Genomic DNA, 22,584 nt, shown 5'->3' with positions numbered 1-22,584 from the left:
TTTGAGTGGGTTTTGGGGGGCTCAGCAAACAATATAAGGGAGCAACAGTGAGATGTGTACCTGGGAGCATTTATTTGAAGTCCACTGCAGTGCCCCCTAGGGTGCCCCATTGCTCTCCTGGGATATCTGTGTGGCCAGCATACTAAGAACGCAAGATCCTCCTACATCCCAATGGCTTGATTTTGTGCATTTATCACTTGGACTTTTTTTTTTTTTTCAAAAATGGACCAAAAAGATAAACGCACAGAGTACAAAAACATCTAGCAAACAGCCATTTTTGAAAAAAAAAAAAAAAAAAAAAAAGACTTTTTCTGTTTTTGAAAATGGCTATATCCCACACTTGAATTTTAGACATTTTTTGCAAAATGTCCAAAGTTGGACTTAGACGTCATATTGAAAATGCCACCTTCCCGCTGAGCCTAGGCATCCTGTTATAAAATTTCCTCTCATAGGCAAAAGGATCAAGGAATATCTGTTAATCATACCTAAAATCTACATGTATCACTATTCTGCAGCTTTGGAAGCAGCAAAATGATTGATGTGTTAGTGCACTTGAATGCCATCTGCAGAGAATACCTGTTACAATGAATCTGAGTCCATCTGATCCTTCGCCACCTGAGAGACGTAGGTCTCCTCCAAAAAGTATATCCTTTCTCAACTTTGTCTATGAGATGGCTCAAGCTGTAACTATCAAATTAGAGACAGAGGAGTGGCCTAGTGGTTAAGGTGGTGGACTTTGGTCCTGGGGAACTGAATTTGATTCCCACTTCAGGCCCAGGCAGCTCCTTGTGACTCTGGGCAAGTCACTTGACCCTCCATTGCCCCATGTAAGCCGTATTGAGCCTGCCATGAGTGGGAAAGCGCGGGGTACAAATGTAACAAAAAAAAAAAAAAAACACCTTGTTCAGAGCTCCTTGAGGTTCTAGATTATTCTCATTTTCTTTCTTTTCTTTTCATTTTGCAGTACAATTTTGTAGTGTCTTGAAAGTTCTTATATCGCAGTATTTTTTATGTTTTTCTTTTCCAATATTTTTAAACCTCATTTGCACCCTATGGTAAGACCTGTTTCCATAATTTAATAGAATGCATATCTAAAATGAATGATTTATTCAATTTGTTTCTAGCAGATGATATTCAGAATATCATACGTGAATAGTAATACAATAACAAAGTTTCACTTTTTTTTAAACAGTTAAAAACTGAATATGCAATTCACTAGAGGGCACTAGATACTAAAAGACAATCTCATGTAAGAAGAATAATATATTCTAAAGGTAACTTTGTATTTCTGACCTAATCTGATTTATCATTTCTATGGATTTTAGTGTTCACTATAAAGGAAAAGAAAGCTTCTGGAGCTAGATAACTAGAAGACACCTCTCTAACAAAACAAAAGAAAGATGTAGCCTCTCTGTACTTTGCAGAGCGAAGCAAATCATAGAAGAGTTAATGTTTTTGACAGCAGATACTGCTGACTGCTGATATTTTAGGAATGAAGAGGAAAACAAAGTTGCTTACTTATAACAGGTGTCCTCTAAAGACAGCAGTTTACAAGTCACACTAAGGGGTGTTAGGTATGGTCATACCTGGTACTAAGTGGACAACACTCCTAGAGGTTTCTGAAAAGTCCAATGGCCTTTTCTGCATATGCTTGGAAGCTTCCATGCAGCTGAGGCCCTGATGCTCTACTTTGTACTAACAGAACGCTAATAGGGGAGAGTTTACTTGACTGGTGATTTGCAGTCTTCAAAGAACACCTGTGAGAAAAAAAGCACATTTGTTTTCTCTGAAGACAAACAGCTCACCAATATCAAATCAGTGAAATTCCCTAGTTAAATTTAAAGGCCATCTTCAAAAAGAAAGAGAAACCCCAACAGCAGACAGAAAACACATTTTTGTTAAGCAGGACGCTTACTGTATTTTTATGCCCAATTCATAACATGGAAGACAACCCACACTAATATAATGGCTCTACAGCGGTACAGTTGGGTACCCCATAACTCAGTAAAACAGAAAATAAAAGCAAGAAAGCTTTAGCAAGTTTGTTCCACAGACAGCACAACTGCTTACTTATACCCAGGTTTATATTGAATGTTGTGGTGCGAATGTTCCGCTCCCAGTGTTCATCCTGCCCAGTTAACACCTCCCTCTATCCCTATGGTCTGGTTTATCTCTTACACTCTCATCTAACTCACAGTCCTGCATCTCACCTTGTCTCCCAAACCCCCCCCCCCCCCCCCCCCCAAGCGTACCCTTTAAAACTTGTCTTCTCTTCTAGAGGTTACCAAGCAACGATTCACATACTCTGCTCATGGCAAACACTACAGCCTTTCCTCTGACTCAAATTCCTTTTTCCACATAGATGGAACACGTCAGAGAGGCAGCATTGGGGTTGGCCACAAGCAGCCTATGTGAATTTCTGCACGCTGCCAGTGACCTCTACAATAAACAACAGGGGAAGGAGAATAGAGAAGAGTGAAAGATACTAGACCATGGGGTGGTGGGGAGAGGAGGAATGCTGGACGGGTGAAATGGAGACAAGGGAAGGGAAAAGAAATTAGGATTCTGGATATGAATTGAGAAAGAGTGGGAAGATAACTTTGGGGGCAAAGGAGAAGAATGGGAGAGGGGAAAATGCTGACTGGGTGGGAGGAGGAGTGGAGAGAGGGAGGAGGGATGAAGTGGTGAGATGTGTAGAAGCTGACTATGGGGGAAAGGAGAAGGAGAGAGAGAAATAAAGAAGTTGTCCTGCTGTGGAGGAGAGAATAAGATGCCTTGCATTGGTTGGGGTGAAACTCAGCGCCTTGGCCACTTATATTCAGTGGCACTTAACTAGACAGTGCTGCTGAATATCAGCTCTGACTCCTGCGGCACTATCCAGTTAGTGCAAGGGCAGACTATGGGTGAAGATAGGGTGAAACCAGTTCTTAACCTGTTAGAAGCAATATTCAGTTCGTTAACCAGTTAATTGGATAAAATTAGGATAGCAAAAAGGCTGTCCTAACTTTACTTGCGCATCATTCTGAATATTAACTGGTATGTGGTCAGCAACCAGGTGGCTGTTGTGATTCAGATATTCAATGCCTGTGCCCGGACTTGGCCCGCCATTAAATATCTGAGCTTGGTTACGCCTGTGGCAATCAGTAGCCACTGACCACCCTGGTCTGAATATTACCCTCTTTATTTTTATAATCCAAAACTAAATTATGTCTCTTTAGTGCAAGACATCAGTATGACACTAATGCGTTCAAAAGCTTATTTATCTGTGCTCTAATACACTTGCATACAGGAAGGTATAGTATTATACTTGGTTATCCTATTTTCTCATTCCACAATCCAACTAACACCTTATAAGGTTGTTATAGTCATCATCATTTTTTTTATTGGTTATTTAAATTAAATCCAGCTTGCAAGATTCAACTATTAGCCTCCAGGAAAATACAGGCTTGACATTTTATAAAACTAGCCATCTTGGATCAAGGTTTATTAAAAGAGGCACCACCACAAAAAAACAAAACTGATTGCCTATTTATATATTGTATAGTAGCATATGGACAGCCATTCTGCCAGGGCAAGTTGGCATGCATTTATTTACTCTCTTTCTGCAGTAATGTTTATAAGTTTTCTCATTCCAACATCAAATCATTTACTGGTTACTACATTTAGACTTTTTTTATTGTTAGGTTGCAGGTGACATTTCCTTAACCTATTTTCTGTTCTGCTTTGATTGGTTACTATATGTATTACATGGTAACATAGTAGATGATGGCAGAAAAAGACCTGCATGGTCCATCCAGTCTGCCCAACAAGATAAACTCATATGTGCTACTTTTTGTGTATACCTTACCTTGATTTGTATCTGTCATTTTCACGACACAGACCGTACAATTCTGCCCAGCACTATCCCTGCCTCCCAACCACCGGCTCTGGGACAGACCGTATAAGTCTGCCCAGCAATATCCTCGCCTCCCAACCACCAGCCCCGCCTCCCACCACCGGCTCTGCCACCTAATCTCAGCTAAGCTTCTGAGGATCCATTCCCTCGGAACAGGATTCCTTTATGTTTATCCCACGCATGTTTGAATTCCGTTACCGTTTTCCTCTCCACCACCTCCCCCGAGAGAGCATTCCAAGCATCCACCACTCTCTCCGTGAAAAAATACTTCCTGACATTTTTCTTGAGTCTGCCCCCCTTCAATCTCGTATCGTGCCCTCTAGTTCTACCGCCTTCCCATCTCCGGAAAAGGTTCATTTGCGGATTAATACTTTTCAGATATTTGAACGTCTGTATCATATCACCCCTGTTTCTCCTTTTCTCCAGGGTATACATTACCCAAGTGTAAGTGCCATAACAGATACTGCAATCAGATGTAAGAGGCTTTAAAAACTGCAACTTTACTCCCAGAAGAGCTTATGTTGACATGGCACCTTTTTCTTCTCTTTTTAATTTAAACTTTAAAGAGAGCCAGTACCTGTTAGACTGGAAAGGGAAGCAGAATCCAGGCACAATCATGCAATCCATAGGAATTATTTCAAAGAGCTCTTTGAGAACTTACTGCAGAGGTTTACCTACAGTGCTGGATTTAACTGACTATAAAAAAACAAACAGCACTAGCAGAGTTAAAAAGCCATAACTGAAGAGCAAGAGGGAAAAGGGGTTAGGAGGCTACAGAAGACACAGTTGACCTACATGGACAAATGGAAAAGTCTACTTTCTGGACCAGAGAATGCTGAGAACTAAGTGGACATTACACTGTCTGCAGTTAGGCTATGGTGCAGAAAAAAACAGGAGCAGGGAACACTACAGAAGGAAGACAAAGGACTTTTGACTTTCTCCATGCTCAGAAAAAGTGGGTAAAGAAAATCTGTGTAGAGTGTTTCAGTGTCTAAGATCAACTGCTGTTGTTCCAAGCATGAGAGGACCTTAAGGAGCAACAATCCAATATAAATTACTGAGAGAAAATAAAAATCAGTAAATATTGCCACAGGACATTAAAATTATACTGAAAAGTACTTTTACATCACAGAATAAGATACAAGTTATTAATCAACTAACACTTTCCATGTATCTTTATAAAATAGTCCCAAATCGAGTACCTACTTGGACTCCCCACATACATGACCAGTTATAAAATGAACCTCCACGTGGGCTAGACGTAAGGTGGTTTACTTCCCTTTTTTTTCATAATGTGATCTGAAAATCTGAAGTTCTAAGGAGAGATTAGGTCTTACCTGATAATTTTCTTTCCATTAGTCCTTCCCACTATTCCAGAACCTGTGGGATAGTTGTGTCCATCAACTAGCAGGTGGAGATAGAGAACTGAAAACTAAGCTGAGAGGTATCTCTTGGTATCCAGCCCAGCTCATCAGTACTTACATAGACAAGCAGTAAGGAGAAACTCAGAATAAGCACAACAACCTTAAACAACTCGTTAACGTAACACTAACTAGACGAGCAAACATGTGTGGACATCTCATCTGTGAACAACTAGTAGACAACAAAAGATATGTAGGAAGCACCATGCAAAGTGACAGTCGTTATTTGATCCATTACTTCACACCAACTAAACATCTCATACTTGGGTGGGCCTCTGGAATAGTGGGAAGGAGTAATGGAAAGAAAATTATCAGGTAAGACCTAATTTCTCTTTCCATTATATAGCTTCCCACTATTCCAGAATCTATGGGAGGTTCAAAAGCAATCCCTAGATTGAGTGGGATCCTGATGCTGCCGCCGAGGACCAAAGCCCCCAAAACTGGCGTGCAACATCTACCCTATAGTGCTTGGCAAAGTTATGCATTGTCAAGGTCACAGTCTTGCAAATATTGACCAGATACAGTCTCCACCCAGGATATCACTTTAGAATGAGCCCACAAGGCCTGAGGTACCTGCTTCTCTGCAAACAAATAAGCTGACACAATAGTCTCCTTCAGCCATCTGGCAATTGTGGACTTGGAAGTCTGTCTGATTTGCAAAACTCATTCATGACTTCCATATATCTAATAAGGACTCTACACACATCAAGCTTCAAAGAAGAATACTGAGCTGTGACAGGACAGAAGCTCCACAGATTGGTTGAGATGAAATGCTGATACCACTTTCAGAATGAAAAAAAGAAACAGTGTGCAGGAATACACCCGCCTCTGAAAAGCTAAGAAAAGGATACCGACAATAGAGCATGAAGCTCCGAAACCCTATTTGCCAACACAACAGCCAGCAAGAATGCTGTCTTCAATTATTTCAAATTTCTATTCCATACAAAGGAGGCTTCTGAAGAGTCCCAGAGAACTAAATTAAGGTTCCACTCTGGACACAGAGTACAAGAGGGGGCTCATAAGTGGTCCACTCCCGGCAAGGGTTGGATGATATCTAAAAGACCCATACGAGATGTCTTCTGTAGTCAGCCCTGGGAACAAGCCAAAGCTGTAATCGGAACTTGTAGAGAACCCAACACCAATCCTTACTGAAGACCTGTCTAGAGAAACACTAGGATGTGCATGATCTGAGTAGAGAAGGGTGGTGTTCTGAGCATGGACTTCCTCCACACCCTTGCATACACTATGGATGTAAAGTGTTTCCAAGCCTGAAGAAAGGTAGCTATGACCGAATCAGAATAACCTTTCCGTCTCAACTGAGCCTTCAACGGCCAAGCCATAAAACAAAAGGGGCGCGGATCCTCCATAAGAATTGGACCTTGCTTCAGTAGGCCAAGAACCTGTGGAAGACAGAGAGGGTGCCTGTCCAGCAGCTGAATCAGGTCGGCGTACAACAGTCTCAGTGGACAATCTGGAGATATGAGAATTATCTGACTCCAATGCAATGTGATCCTTCCCAACACACGGCCTACCATGGGCCAAGGAGGGAAGACATATAGTAGATGTGTCTCTGGCCACGGTTGCAGTAAGATATCGATCCCCATCGGCTAAAGAACTTGGGCACTTTGGCATTCCTTTTCGTCACCATCAAGACCAGAAGTAAAACCTCACTGGTCCTTTATCAGCTGAAGCCCTTAGCTGGATAGTGTCCGTTCTCCCAGGTCCAAGGAGTGCCTGCTGAAAACGTCTGCCTCCACATTCAAGGACCCCGTGAAGTGAACTGCCGACAAGCAGAGAACTTTTTCTCTGTCCAACTCATGAGGGAGGCTGCCTCCACCGCCATCGGGCAACTACAAGTCTTGCCTTGCTTGTTAATGTAAGCAGCTGCCATCACATTGTCGAAGAAAACTCGGGCCAGAGCCCCCACCAGAAAGGTAGCAAGTCATGTAAGGCATTGCACACTGCATTGAGCTCCAAGCGATTTATCGACCACTGAGACTCCTGTCCCATTTAGGTGTCTTACACCAGATGGAACTTGTAATGAGCTCCCCAAGCTGACTTACTGGCATCCGTTTTTCACAACCTCCCATTGTGTTATCAGAAAGGGAGCTCAGTCAATGAAATTCCTGTGCAACCACCACCACTGCATAATCTGTCTAGCAAACAGCATTCAAGGAAGATGAAGGTCACACTTCTGTGACACTAGAACCCAGCGACTGAGAAGAGATTCCTGTAATGACCACATATGAGCCCTTGCTAATGGCATCACTTCCATCATTGATCCTAGGATATGGACATACTCTCAGACCCAGGGCCTGCCATAACTGAGGAGAATATGAATCTGTTGAACCAGTTTTGACGTTCTGCACTCTGTGAGGAAGATCCTCTCCTGTGCTTTGTCAAATATAATGCCCAGATACTCCAGCGTCTGCTATGGAGTTAGTCTGATCTTCTTGAAATTGATCACCCAATCCAATAACTGCACCAGCAAGGTGGTCTTCTTAGTTACTGCTGTAACCAGGGAATCCACCCTGGGAAGCTGCAATTTATCTTTCTTCTCTGGAACTAACGGATAGAGGTGAGCTATGACTCTTTCCACTCTCAGCCCCACGACTGGTGAGACCTATTCTGCTGTAATTAGGTCTTGAATGTCTGGATGCATCGGGAAGGTATTAAAAGGACCTCTAAGCCCCCCTCATGATCAACAGAGATGGAACTCCTGATGTCGAAGCAGAAGACTCCTCAATGGAAAGCACTGCCAGTGCCTCAGAAACAAGAGTACCATGATCCTCTTTATGAAACAACCTCAGTATTTTCAGATCATCTCCCTCCTCCAACGGCTCCTTCAAAGATGGCCACATCAGATAAGGAGGGAGAAGCAGAGATAGCCTCACCTGCCCACTCCTGGGGGTCTAAATGATATCTCTTAGAAGCCTAAGAGACAGCAGGGCAAGAAATTGATGCACCTTGCAGAAATTCTGACCATCCCTGCTTCAGTAAATAGGCCTGGTGTAAGAGCAATATAAACTCCAGAGAAAACAAATATCCCGATGACATCCCGATGCAGATGAATGCTCTGTTGGACCCTGAGGTTGTAAAATAGTGGCTGTCCTCTGCACATGGTCATAAAGAGGCTGTTCCTCACTGCCAGTCAGGCCTGATAAAATAGTACCCGTTCCTGTGCTCTCCTGCATCAAAATGTGCATCAGCCCTGCTGGAAAGTATGAAACCCCTGGTATATTCGGATATTGCACCAAATCCTAAGATATGCTGCCGCCAACTGTTTCCTCTGCATCCAGCGGGATTCCAGATTTGCACGCACTTCAACACTCCAAAGCCGGCCGGTGGGTCCCATAATGACAACACCGCTTAACTGCCTCCTCGGGAGTCACCATTCATGCCAACTATCACAAGCGCAGCACATGTTCCAAGCAGTGAATTAGGATTCCTCCCCTGCACCAAGTAGAACTTGCAACCCTCCAAGCAGTTTTGAGTCAAACTTTAGTCGGACTTACCACTATCAGCTGCTCCCAACAAGCTCACACGCTCTACAAGTCTTTCCACATATGAGAAAGGCTCAGGACTGGTACTCTACTCTCCAGCAAACCTCTTTCCTTTCTTTTTTGGGTTTTTGTTTTTAGATTGCTTTGCTGGAAAAGGAGAGCTCCGCAGGAAGCAGGGGAGAGGGATGAAGGAAAGAAAGAAGTAAATTCATGGGGCACCAGAGACAGGGATATGAAGACCTCCACATATGACTCTGCAGGCTCAAGCCACCTGCAAAGTTCAACTGGGGACCAACTGACCAACTGGACCAGGAGTAAAGTACTCAGAACCAGAGCCTGAAAAGTGTGCCCATCAACCTACTGGACATAGAAAATACTACTACTACTACTAGCTGAACTGGATGCCAAGAGAGATAGACCTATCTCCACCTGCTGATCGATGGACACAACTTCCACAGGTTCTGGAATACTGGGAAGCTAAGTAATGGAAGCACAACTGTATATTCATGTGTACATGTATATTTTTTGTTTTTACCTTCTCCCATCTATACATCAACAGATTGGTTATGGTTGCTAAAACCATTGCTGAACTATGAAAGACAGTTAAAGTACATTTGATAACTTGTACTTACTCTGTTCTTATTTCTGGGTCAGGATGACAGGAATGACACATTGCACTGAATCGAGAAACAAAAAAGTCATAGCGTCTGTGGTATGAAGGTGTGTCTTCTTCAATATTTGCAAACTTGACAAACTATGAAAAAAGAAGAATTATTAGCAGCTAGTTTAGAAATATTTAGTATTGTCATACCAAGTGGAATAATGCACGCAGCCCTCCAGGCATATCGGTTCACCCCCTCCTTTCCCAACTACTGCCTTAGCTTTTCTCCCACCCTCTGTTTTATTCTGCCTCTGCTTACTCCCATTTGAATTAGTGTTGCCTTCCACCCAAGCTGATACCATGTTACAGCCAAAAATCTGAGGGGCCAATGCAGAAAGCCACATGGTACAGCTTTGCATAGATAGCTGAGCAGGCAGCTTCCATCGCAAACTTAAAACCACACCATGCAGTAGAGTAATGAGATACTACAGTAATTTTAAATATGCAGAACTTGCACACTAATGGGAGGAAACCTGGACACATGCAAACAAATTCTGTAGCAAGGGAAGCTTCACTATGCACAAGCCTGAACAAAGCTAAAGTGCCACCACATATCTGCACCTTTTGCACAGCATAAATATTAGCTTTGCAAAAATTTTATATGTAAGGAATTTTTGCAAGGTTGATATTAATAAGCAAACAGGCACAGACATGTGCTGCTTCTTTTGCTTTTGTTTGGATATTTATTTATGTTGCTGCATTTATATCCCACATTATCCCACCTATTTGCAGGCTCAATGTGGCTTACAATATAATACAACTGCAATCACATTGATGGAATAGAAAATCAGAATATATATAACAGATAAGGTGTATAGGAATATTATGGCAATCATATTAACGGAGAAGAATTTCAGAATTATTGCTATTAAGGTGCATACGAAAATTATGTTGAGTAAGATAACAACATAACATAATGACATCAGGACAAGGTGTCATTATCAGCAATTAGGGTTTAAATAAAATAAGCAAATTAAAAGAGTTCCAATATAAATTGTGTCAGGTGTAGTTTAGGAGTCAGATCGTTATGAGGGATCCATTTTGTACGCTTTATTAAACAAGTCTTCAGTAGTTTCCTGGAGGTCATTAGATCGCGTGTTTTTCTTATAGTGGTTGGTAATTCGTTCCATAGTTGTGTAAAGATGTATGAAAAGCTAGATGTATGTATTGATTTATATTTAAGTCCTCTGCAGTTATATGCAGATGAGCTGTTATCTCCAATATATCTTTTAAAGGTGCAGGCATTTATTTCTGGTTGCAGAAAAAGACAAAACTGGCAGTTAAATTCCAAAACTTGGCAATCAATCCTTCTATGATGTTCCGAACATGATAAAAATTTGTTTCCGTTGTGCGCATGTCAAAAGTCACAGTTTCCTTCTGTGCATTGTACAGGACTGCTTAATAGCCTTTTCACCATTCATTTGAATGCCGTGTGCAGCCATGTGTCCTGCACAAGTTAACTCTAGCGCTCAACCATTTCCTGCACTGTGCAGACAATTGTAAGCACGTAGACCACTTGTTAACCACATGCTTCAGATTGCAGTAGTTTTCTACATCGGCCCCGTAGTTTGAATAGGCTGCATTAGTTTCAATGCAGCTAATGTACAGCACTGAGAAAGTTTGTGAACCCCAAGTATAATAATGAAGTTCTTACTACTATGTCATTACTTAATTGAAACCTGTCATCTTTTCACAGATAATAAAAGGCTATAAATTAAATAATTCTATTTCTTGAGATACAATTTAATGAAGTAGAAAAATAAGACAAATTAAGAATCAGAGTGTAACTCAGAGTGTAACAAAAAATAAGCTCTTACGCTCCTTGGCAAAATTAAATGCCTAATTAAAATCAGATGCTTTAATAATATGGTAACAAGTAAACCACCTGAACAGTAAATCTGAATAACTGAGATTAGGTATCCTGTTCTATAATATTAAGGTCCAAAGATTTTCGCTTGATTTTCATCATAAACTTTAAGGGAACTCATGACACCCTGATTAAAAGAAATTTCACAGGACCTATGAAACAAAAATAGTTGGTCCTAACATTTGGGACTCCAACAATCCAGTGTCCAACAGTACTTACAACTAAGCCTCTAGGTGATGGTTGGCTTCTAAGAAATATTTTATTTTCTCTGCTCTCTGCACTGTGGCTACTTTCTCAGTGTCACTGTCCTGAAGATCTGTGGCCGGCTTATCTATTCTTATAGGACATACTTGACTGTTACACAAGGTTGCTTCTGCAGCAAGATTAGAGCACCGGTTTTGACATCCAGAGGTGGCCGGTTCAAATCCCATTGATGCTCCTTGTGATCTTTGGCAAGTCACTTAACCCTTCATTGCCTCAGGTACAAAATTAAATTGTGAGCCCTCCAGGGACAGAGAAATACCCAGTGTACCTGAACGTAACTCACCTTGAGCTACTACTGAAAAAAGGTGTGAGCAAAATCCAAATAAATAAATTTAAGGCTTCTGAATCGCATGTTCCTTTTCAGAGTCTCAGTTAATTATTATTAACATATCTGACTCTTATAGCTATAATGTCAGTTAAAATTAAGTTTGGCCTATTTTCCTTAACTAGTTTATTAGCTCTACGGTCACCAACTGTGCTTCTTCTGTCTGGTTGTTAAATCTACTACTTTATGATGGCAATGGCTCCCATGTTTATTATTTGTAAGAAAATGTTCACTGTCCCTCAAACCAGCTGGTATAAAAATGCAATGAAATACAATTTTGCTAATCATCATTTAGCTTTAGTACTTCCTTTACCTAAGTAAAGGAACCTGGTTTTGGTTAGCAAATATAGACAAGTGAGAAATCTTCCTGCTCCTTGCCCTATTCGCATTACAGGATTCAGTTGTTTCTCTCTATTTGCAGCCTGAGTTCAGCATCCAGTCCTTAAAAAAAACTAAAAGGCAATTCTATAATGTGGCACCCAACTGTAGGGATCTTTAATGTGCCAAAGTTATGAAATACTAGCACCTATGTTAGGTAACTGAAGCCAAAAAGCAAAAATTGTGCATGTAAGTGCTAGGCGCTATTCTATAAACTTAGTGTGCAAGTCACTTAGCATACAACTGTGAGGGGAGCATACATATGGGCAAGCCACAGAGGTGGCACCAACTTACCTGCACAACCTACAGAGTACTAAAAGTTACATGAGTTGAGTGGCTTACTTAAACTGCGCTCAATTCTGCCTGCCATTGACATGGCGTAAGTAGCTGCACATAAGTTTCAGCATACCAAACCCACTTTACGCTACTATTCTACAACTGCTATGGTACAACAGGCAGCTGTTATAGAATTCAAACTAAACATAGCTTTTTGTGTGCCTAACTTATGCCACCAATTTTATCGAGCTACAGAAAGAACTAATGCAGAGCTACTCAATTCCAGTTCTCAATGACCACAGGCAGGCCAGGTTTTCAGAATAGTCACAATGAATATGAATAATAGAGATTTTCATGTATGTCCCTCCTTGGTATGCAAATCTCTCTCATGTATATTCATTGTGGATATCCTGAAAACATGGTCTTCCTGTGGTCCTCAAGGCCAGAATTGAATAGCTCTGCACTAGCGCGTGCTTACTGCAGCTTAAAAGGACTTACTACGGGGTGCGCTCAGGCATCCTGCAGTAAGTTCCAGGTTACCGCACACACAACACGTGGTAAAAAAATATTTTTATTTTTACTGTGGAGGAGGCATATCTGGGGGCAGAGAGTGAGCATGTCTGTGGTAAACAGTTAATGCAGCCACATTGCTGCGCACTAATTACCACGTGATACCTTACCAATTTGTAAACAGATGGTGGTAAGGGCTCACATACACTAATCTTTTTTAATGGCCATGCTAATGGCACGTGACCATTAAAAAATCATCCATTTTACTGCTACACTAAAAATGGCCTTAGCATGCGGGAAAGGCCACTAAGGGCAGCTTTGTAAACAGTCCCCAAAGGGTGCAATTTGGACCAGAGATAATCCATTCAATGCTTTGACTTAAGGAAAACACCATGGATAAAGTTTTGCAAGTGGCTATATGTTAAATGTGAAAGTTAAGGCAGTTATGGAAAAGTTTCCAAACTAAACTATTTGCTTAATTTTATAAAACAGTAGACACTGTACTGCTGAGTTCATGGCTTAGTGAACTAATTCAGAAAGGATTCATTTATCACAGTATGTAGGTGTGTTTGGGCATGGTTTGGACAGAGCATGGTTAGCATCACACAGTATGTGCATAAGTTTATAAAATACACCAAATGCCACACCAAAGAACTTGTCCCTTTGTGTGTACCTTCATGTAGCTTTGTGTGGGAGGTAGTGTTTTAAGGTGTGCAAATTTAAGGGAGGAATGGAATTGCTGAAAGCGGATCATTTTGGTAATTTGTTATGAGGTTTGGATGGTGCGTGGGCTGATTAAGAGGAATGGTGTGCATAATGTTATACCACAGGCTGTGGAGTGGAGGCCTATATGATGCTAAAAGACTATTGACAGAAGGGGTTAGTTGGCATATAATATGGCTGCCCAGCAGTTTCTATATATGTAACGTATATAAAATCGTAAAGTGACAGTTATGGGATAGAAGAAAAGGTGCCTATGAGAGGATGTGGCCCCTCTTCATAAAAGTAGAGACAGGGAATAAGTGGGAAACTACAGACCGATAGGTCTCATGCTGAAAGAACGGATAGTTAACTTTCTAGAAGACAATGGGTTTATCAAAGGAAAATCCTGCCAAACGAATCTCATTGACTTCTTTGACTGGGTGGCAAAAGAACTGGATGAAGGACGTGTGCTAGATGTAATCAACTTGGATTTCAGCAAAGCCTTTGATACGGTCCCCCACAGAAGACTCATGAATAAGCTGAAAGGGCTGAACTTGGGACCAAAAGTGGTGAACTGGATAGAAAACTGGTTGACCAACAGGTGGCAAAGGGTAGTGGTAAATGGAATCCGCTCAGAAGAAAGGATGGGGAGCAGTGGGATTCCTCAGGGATCGGTGCTGGGGCCCATTTTGTTTAATATATTTGTGAGAGATATTGCTGAAGGGTTGGAAGAAAAGTATTGCCTTTTTGCAGATGACACGAAGATAGCCAATAGAGTGGATACCCTGGAGGGAGCAGAAACGATGAGAAGGGATCTCCAAAAGTTAGAAGAATAGTTGTGGGTCTGGCAGTTTAAATTTAATCACTACAACAATTAGGAATCCCTGATTTTCTAGCTGGTGTTGATCTAGTATAAATGTTGAAAATTACACCAGTAATACTCTATAAAGTACCACTCATTCAAAAATATTTTTTGTTTTTTATAAATATGCAGTGCTCAGAATAATGCTATTGTGCCTTGTGCCCATATATTATGGAGTTAGCCAGCAGCATACAACCATCACAGCACTGACCCTCCCTACCTTCCTATCACATCAAGCAACATAACTTTTGTTGTACTTTACTATGGTAAAGCACTCCTTTCAGTACCCTTCTCCACCACCAACTCCAGGCTCCGCCCTTTCTGCCTCGCCTCACCCCATGCGTGGAACAAACTCCCTGAGCCCATACGCCAGGCCCCCTCCCTGCCCATCTTCAAATCATTGCTCAAAGCCCACCTCTTCAATGTCGCATTCGGTACCTAACCACCACACCTCTACTCAAGAAATCTAGACTGCATCAACTTGACATTTCGTCCTTTAGATTGTAAGCTCCTCTGAGCAGGGACTGTCCTTCTTTGTTGATTTGTACAGCGCTGCATAACCCTAGTTGCGCTCTAGAAATGTTAAGTAGTAGTAGTAGTATACTGAAGTTATGTAAGTCAGTGGAAGAACTTATCTTGGCTTTCTGCAATGGGTCTTATGTTGTTGGTGCTGGACTCCTTTTCTCGTGCTATGGTGATTCTGTGATTAAAATCAATCTTTCATTGTTATTCCCGACATGGGGCCACATTTCTCCATATCGACATTTTCAAGGGAATATATGTTCAAGCTGTGAATAAAAGCGGGAGCTATCTCGATTCAGTTGCCTCCCTGCACACAACCAACACTCATACAATATGAATATGGTATAAAATACATATATACTTGCTCCTGATCTGTCCTTGGAATTTTCAGTGCTCAGACCAGAAAAAAAAGTTTGCTCTGCACTGGCCCTAATTCCCAGCTACTGGAGTTGCCATCAAAACCCACTCCAGCCCATCCTGATCTGTCTTGCAATTAACGAGACATAGACTGCAGAGGTCCGGCCAGCATTGGCCCCACGTTCCCACTGCTGGAGTAGAACTGTCTCGCCATATACGGGATGCAGATTGTAAAGTCCATTGGCATTGGCTTCACATCCCCACTGCTGAAGCTGTCATTTAAGCACTACTCCTGCACATCATAAATGAACATATAGCTCTTGATGAGTTCAGTTTTGTTACTATCCTCTTTCTATTGAAGGATCCTTTGTGTCTATCTCACGGATTTTTAAAATGCTTGAGGAGAGCCGTCATGAACTGTGCTAGGAGGCAGCCGAGGGTGAAGAACTCAGGCCAGCATTATGGTCTTACTCTAAACCAATAAAGACTACAAAATATGTTTAATCCTTATATAAAAAATTGTTTTCAAAACATTGTTGGTGCTCAGAATTGTAAAGTATAGCCAGATAGTGAATGAGCTGTCACTTTCCAATCATTGCACCTCCTGTACCATCAGTCCTCACTGTGCACAAGCTAGCAAGCAACTGAATAAGTTATAATTAAGTTCTTGACTTTTTAGGATCATTCAACACAGTACTCCACAATGACTTACTGATAATGAAAAGCAAAAAATATCGAGGATGATATTAAAAGCATTAACATCTTCTGTTGAATAAAGACTAATGAAAGTGAAGTGTTCAAGTGTTCAGCTGCTCCAAATTAATGGAAATAATGTTGTTGTTTTTTAATTCATGCCAAACATCTCATATTCATTTATTGAACCACAACTGACTCTCAACTTGATCCATGTTTCGCTAAAATAGCATCAAGAGATTCAAATATTCTTCAATTTCATTGCATATTTGACTGGAAATGCTAGGCCATGTTGAGAATCAATCAGTTGTTCAATAAATGAATGTGATACTTGGCATCATTAATTTGGAGCACCTGAAAACTTGGAACACTTCACGTTTATTAGTCTGGATATTGCACTTGATAGTGGATTACAGATCCCTCCTGTATTCAACAGAAGTATTTTTTGCTTTTCATTATCAGTAAGTTATCATTGAATACTGTGTTAAATGATCCTAAAAAGTCAAGAACTTAATTATAAGTTATTCAGTGGATTGCTAACTTGTACACATTGAGGACCAATTATACAGGAGATGCAATGATTGGAAAGTGACAGCTCATCCACTATCTGGCTATGCTTCACAAATCTGAGCACAAAAATATTTTTTTTAAATATTTTTTATATAATCTGTAGTCTCCTTATTGGTTTAGTATATGTTATATACACTGAGACAAATATATTTTTCTCTAATTTATTGTAAACAGCATTATGGTCTTGCCAAAGCCTTTTAGATGGTAGGAATAGCACTGGAGATGCCTGTGCTGATTTGCACGGTGTGCTTGCACTTTTTCCAGCACTTTAGATGGCAACATGAAATTGCCTTAAACTCAAGTCTATGTAAGTATACTGAAGATAGCTATGCTTTAGGCCTGGTTGAGATTCACTCTGCTTTGGAAGAACTTTGATACTGCAGGACTCTTTAAAAGCCACTGCACATGGAGTCAGAGGCAACGTCCTGTTTAGAAAGAGTAGATCCAAAACAATTTGCAGCTTAGCGGAGATTAGTGAACACTGGTAACTGGGAAACAAAGCCAGTACTGGACAAACTACTACGATCTGTGCTCTGATCGTGACTGAATAGATTTGGATGCGCTGGAATGGAGCTTTACAGTGGCTTTGATGTTAACTTCAGAAATTTTAGAACAAGGACAGTGCTGGGCAGACGTCTATGGTCTATACACTGAAAATGGCAAGGACAAATCAAAACCAGGTATACATATGATATATCACATACCATTTGTAATGAGTTTATTTTGTTGGGCAGACTGGATGGACTGTGCAGGTCTTTACCTGCTGTCATCTACTATGTTACTAGAGTGTGCAAAGTCAGCCAACATGTGTAGATCATTTTCTTCTCTCTTCTTTCTGTGAAAAGAGTCTTTTTTTTATTTATATAATTTCAATAATACAAACAATCATTTGTAAGGTAATACAGAGGAATTATATAATAGAAAAATTACATCTAAAGATCTAATGAAACATTTATATTTACTCTTCCTCAGACCACCATATGGGAGAGGGAGTGGTTTTATAAGTACAATTCAAGGAGTAGGTAACACAAAGGCAAATTATATTTCATCTAAGGCAATCCTGATCTTCATCCCTATATAATATTGCTGAGAGTTGTTCATATCATTCAGCTAGAAGGTCTTTTAGAGTCCAGAAACGTCTTTAATTGAAGTGGTTCAAAGAAAACATATTTTATTCCAGATAGGCGAATCAGACAGTTGCAGGGATAGGCCAACATAAATGTTGCACCCAGTCCCTTAACATCATTTCCCAAAAGCAAAAACTGTTTCCTCCTTTGTTGTGTGATCTTTGCTACATCTGGAAACATCCACACTTTCTGGCCACAAAATATTTTCAAGAAGTATTTAAAATAAAGTTTCATCAACAAATTTATATCTTGTTCAAAAACTAAAGTCACAATTAAAGTTCCTCTTGTTGTGATATCTCTCATAGAGTCTTCCAAAATTGCAGTTAAATTCTGAGTATCAATATCCAAAGCAACCTTCGCTGACTCAGAGACATCTCTATTTTTTTAAATATTTGGCAAATAATACACTCTACTACAAGGGGGAATATCTGTTGAAGAAAGATTCAATATTTCTAGAAAATACTTCTTAAGAAAATTACGAGGTGTCATAGTTGGTAACATAGGAAAATTCAGCAATCTCAAAGTTAATCTTCGATTATAATTTTCTAATTGCTCTAACTTTCGAGATTATTTTGTCTTTAACCAGAGTGTCCATTACACTTTTGACGGAGTTAACATCCGTTTCCAATTGCCTAATCTGTTTAGTATGTTCTTGCTTTATATTATCTAAGGAATCTGACATAACCGTCAGTTTACTCACAACTGTAGACATTTGCTTAGTAGAATTTGCCACCTCAACCGTCAGCCTCTGGACTGCTTGCCAAATAGCTTCCATCGACGCCTCCTTGAGCATTTCCTGCTCCTCGATGTTTCCAACTGACCCTCCAGAAGGGGAACCGCCAAGCGGGCTCAGACTCGCCACTTCGGACGCTGGCTGGTCTGCTTCCTTCAATCTGGAAGCGGCTGGGCAAGGAGGCGGTCTCAGCATAGGCGGCGAAAAAGTGGTATCCAGCCCCTGAGTCGGCGCCGCTCCCTCGACGTCGCTCGAAGCGCGGCACGCCGATCCTTGTTCGGGAGGTAAGCTCCTCACAAACCGATCGAGTGTTAGCTGGGCAGGAGACAATGTTAGGGGAAGCGGCGGTTGCCCCCTTATTGTCCCCTTTCTCTTCATATGTGGCATATCAATTTTGGAGGAAAAAGAAGAAAAATCAGCAAATACCCGCTAACCCAGAGATCGCTGTAGGTCTAGCTAGGACGCCATCTTGCCACGCCCCCCTCTGAAAAGAGTCTTTTCACTGCTTCACAATGATTGTAGAGTAGGTTGAGACAATACTTTTGAGTTTGCACAGATATTCTTACATAGTTCTTACACTCAGACTGGTTATGATCTGTGCCAAGACATATGAAGAATTTAGAATATATGTGTAAATTTCTGAATTCTTTTATCACACTGAGGACAGCATAGGAACCTGACTTATACATGCATTTTTTTATTTTTTAAGATAAACAAAAACAAATTAACAAATGAAAGATGGTATTAATTCCTTGGAAGGATAAAGATCAACGACAAAAAATAAACAAGAGGAGAAACTCCTCACTAATAGAAAAGCTTTATTTGTACTTCAGTGGCAGAGTGGAAAAAACAAAACTGAAATACTAGGACTACCAGTGCACGTGGGAAAAGCTGTGCATGCTCAGAACTCCACACTCAGCACTACTGGACATGTCACCCCACTTGTGTCTGACTGTTGATAGAAAAAATTGAGGATACATAAGAGAAACCGATTGGCTGGGCCAAGTTGATGACAGGGGAAAACAATACAAGCATAACAGTAGGAAAAGTGGTAGGGATGGACTTGGGGTCTCTGAACGTTTTAAAGTTTGATGAGGTATGGGAACCCTTAGTGAATCATTTTGCTTATATTAGATGACTCCCAATTAGACACTTGCAACTCTTGTGTCATAAGCTCTGATGTAGGCACAGCTAGTTCTTTATCTGCAGCAAGACTGGCATACAGGCAGGATGAAAGGAATAAAAAGAGTAAACTAAATACATTAAAGGAAAATTGCCAAGTGTTTTTCTAAATACCTACCAGCAATTACTTTACAAAATCATGCTACTTCACTGAGAAATTTTCAAAGGGATTTCCACTGGTAAATGAATATTTACCCTGTGGGAAAAAAGAGTCACTCTGAAATCTCTGCATTCGTTTCCTTTTATGTGAGGGGAAAGCGGCAGTGCCAGAGTAGTGATTACGGTAGGACCAGTAAAGTACACAAAGAACCATGGAGTTCCAAAATTGCCCCATCCATGATAAAACTGCAAGTTTTACCATCAAATTCCATTAAAATTACCCCAACCTGACACTGTTTCCTTTATGAGGACAAATTAAAATAATCTCTGGTGATTATTGTAACAAATACAGAAGGAGACGTGGCTGTAAAAAGGACAGATATATAAGAAATAAGCAGAAATGTAGATACAAATAGGAATACAGTTTACAGAAAACTTAACACAAGAAATACAAAGCTTCAAAGAAGCATAATACCCTACTTTCCTCCAGTTATGGCTAGAAAGGTTCCCTTTAACATAGTTTCCAATTCAATTCACTTTTCTACACAAGATTAATGCTTCTGGCTTTATTTAATACAGTAAAAATTGGATATAAAATTATACACACATACAGGTATAATTAACACTTAAAAATAATAGGAAATAAAGACCTCTCCTCACTTCTCCAGCTGCAGTTGTATGCTTTTATCCACTAAAGTAATTAATGAAACCTCAGAATTTAATTATCATAGCAAGCTATGTATACTTACAGAATTGGTCCCAAACACTTGCAGCTTAGGTTCTCCTGACTCAAGCAGCTTGGCTACCATGTGAAGAAAGCTTTCCACAAATGGTTTAATGCTCTGAGAATGGCAAGCCATCAGAAGTTGGTCCAAGGCCTCCATAGCAATGAAAACATTCCTGCAAGTTGAAGACAGTACCCAGTCAAAAGGTCAGTTGTGTGCTTTGCCTCTAAATACATAGTGAAATAGTAGATGATGACAGATAAAGACCAATTGACCACCACAGGTTGACTGTTAGTTCATGCACTATTCTAATTAACATATATCTGCTCTCAGCATTGCAAGCTTGCCTACCAGATGCTACATTATCTGTCAGTTACATTTTGCCCACTTCCTTCCTTGGTCCTCCACCATTCCTGTAAATAAGTATACAAGTTCATATATTAAAACCAAAATTCCATCCCCTCAACTGTGTTTTTTACCCAACATCTCAACCCTTTTCCTATCACTGACCTCTAGATATCTGTCTCTAGCATGTTTACTATCTGCTTTGTTGTAGGCTATTCCATGAATCTCCCAATCTCCATGCTTCCCTTCCTTCAGCTTCATATTATGACTCCCTCCTGCCTGAATTTTTTTTCTTTAGGGAAACATACTTTTCTATACTTTACTGAAGCCTGTAAATATTTCCATGTTTCTGCCAATACCTTGCTTCCACTCTTTACTCCAGCAAGTATATTTTCGGTGTCTTAGGCCTCTCTTTCTAGAGTTTGCCTTGAAAAACCTACAGCATGTTAGCAGTTATTTACTGAACTGATTCCATTCTCACAATGTCCATACAAAAGAACTGCCTCTAGACCTGAATATAATAATCAACAAGGGGTCTCAATGAGCTATACAGCAGATCATGATATCTCTTGTCATACTATATTAGCTTTCTTTGTTTTATCACTTTCACTGACAACTTCCATATAAGCTAATATGACCTGCTTTTAGGTCTGTTCAGTTTCCAATTCCTGTCTTTCTAATTAATAATTGGTTCAGGGATTTTTCCATTTCTGTTTTTTTTTTTTTTTTAAGCATTTCTTTGATTCAAAGAGAAATTGTACACGCAAACAAGGATTCTCCCCCTCCCCCAGTCCTCCTGCAATATTATTTCTCTCCTGTTTTGTTAACACTTCAGTGGTTGCCAATACCTTTCAGGCCTAGTTTAAAGTCTTGCGTTTGGCCTTTAAAGTTCATCAAAAAGAATCTACAAATATGCTGACAAACAGCAACTGTAGTAGCTTTTGAAGACTACTTGAAGACTGAGATTAGATTGGTAAATCTCCCTGATACAGAAATGAATTCATTCCTAGGACATTTGTCAATATCTTTACTTGTCAAATTAAACCCAAAAGGAAGTGAATCTCAAGCAGGGGAAACCAAGAATATATTCAGCCAAAACATCCCAGCGCTATCTCAAAATTCAAATGCTTAGCATTCATCCAATGTGAATCTTAGAAACATCTTTAATGTCTTATTTTATATAAGTTTTTATACTTTCATAGAAAAATCTAAAATCTTCAAAAACTTAATCACCATACAGCAATAAATAGCAATTATGCAGACCACCAACATGAATCATGTTTGCTTCAGGGTTTGTTCTGCAGTGCAATACATAATTCAACCAATAGTAAGAAAAGCCCCAAAGTCATTAATAACCCTCAGGAAGGTAAGACACCAAATACCCTTATAGAGAGGGGAAAAAAAGAGTAACATATGGAGAGCCTTGTATGCCAATGCCCGCAGTATGGGAAACAAACGTCTAGATCTACAGGTTGCATTGATGAAAGCCAACTTGGCTTTAATGGCAGTCACGGAGACGTGGTTAACGGAGATCCATGACTGGGATATAGTTATACCTGGCTATAAT

The 22,584-nt window shown here is 40.3% G+C and overlaps 1 protein-coding gene across 4 annotated transcripts in view; it reads right to left on the bottom strand.

Annotated features, from left to right (window-relative positions):
- EFR3A (EFR3 homolog A) overlaps positions 1-22,584 on the bottom strand; it is a 384,301-nt gene that overhangs the window by 176,652 nt on the left and 185,065 nt on the right. For all 4 annotated transcript variants that reach the window (XM_030219255.1, XM_030219247.1, XM_030219262.1 and 1 more), the window contains 2 exons: positions 20,697-20,847; positions 9,452-9,573 (listed from right to left, as the gene is read on the bottom strand). In XM_030219255.1, the coding sequence (XP_030075115.1) occupies positions 9,452-9,573; positions 20,697-20,847 (273 nt within the window). The remainder of the gene's footprint in view (positions 1-9,451; positions 9,574-20,696; positions 20,848-22,584) is intronic.

The sequence above is a fragment of the Microcaecilia unicolor genome, chromosome 1 (genome assembly GCF_901765095.1).
Source record: "Microcaecilia unicolor chromosome 1, aMicUni1.1, whole genome shotgun sequence".
Taxonomy (NCBI): Eukaryota; Metazoa; Chordata; class Amphibia; order Gymnophiona; family Siphonopidae; genus Microcaecilia; species Microcaecilia unicolor.
Note: the sequence above shows the minus strand (reverse complement) of the source record. Positions and strands in the feature narration are given on the sequence as shown.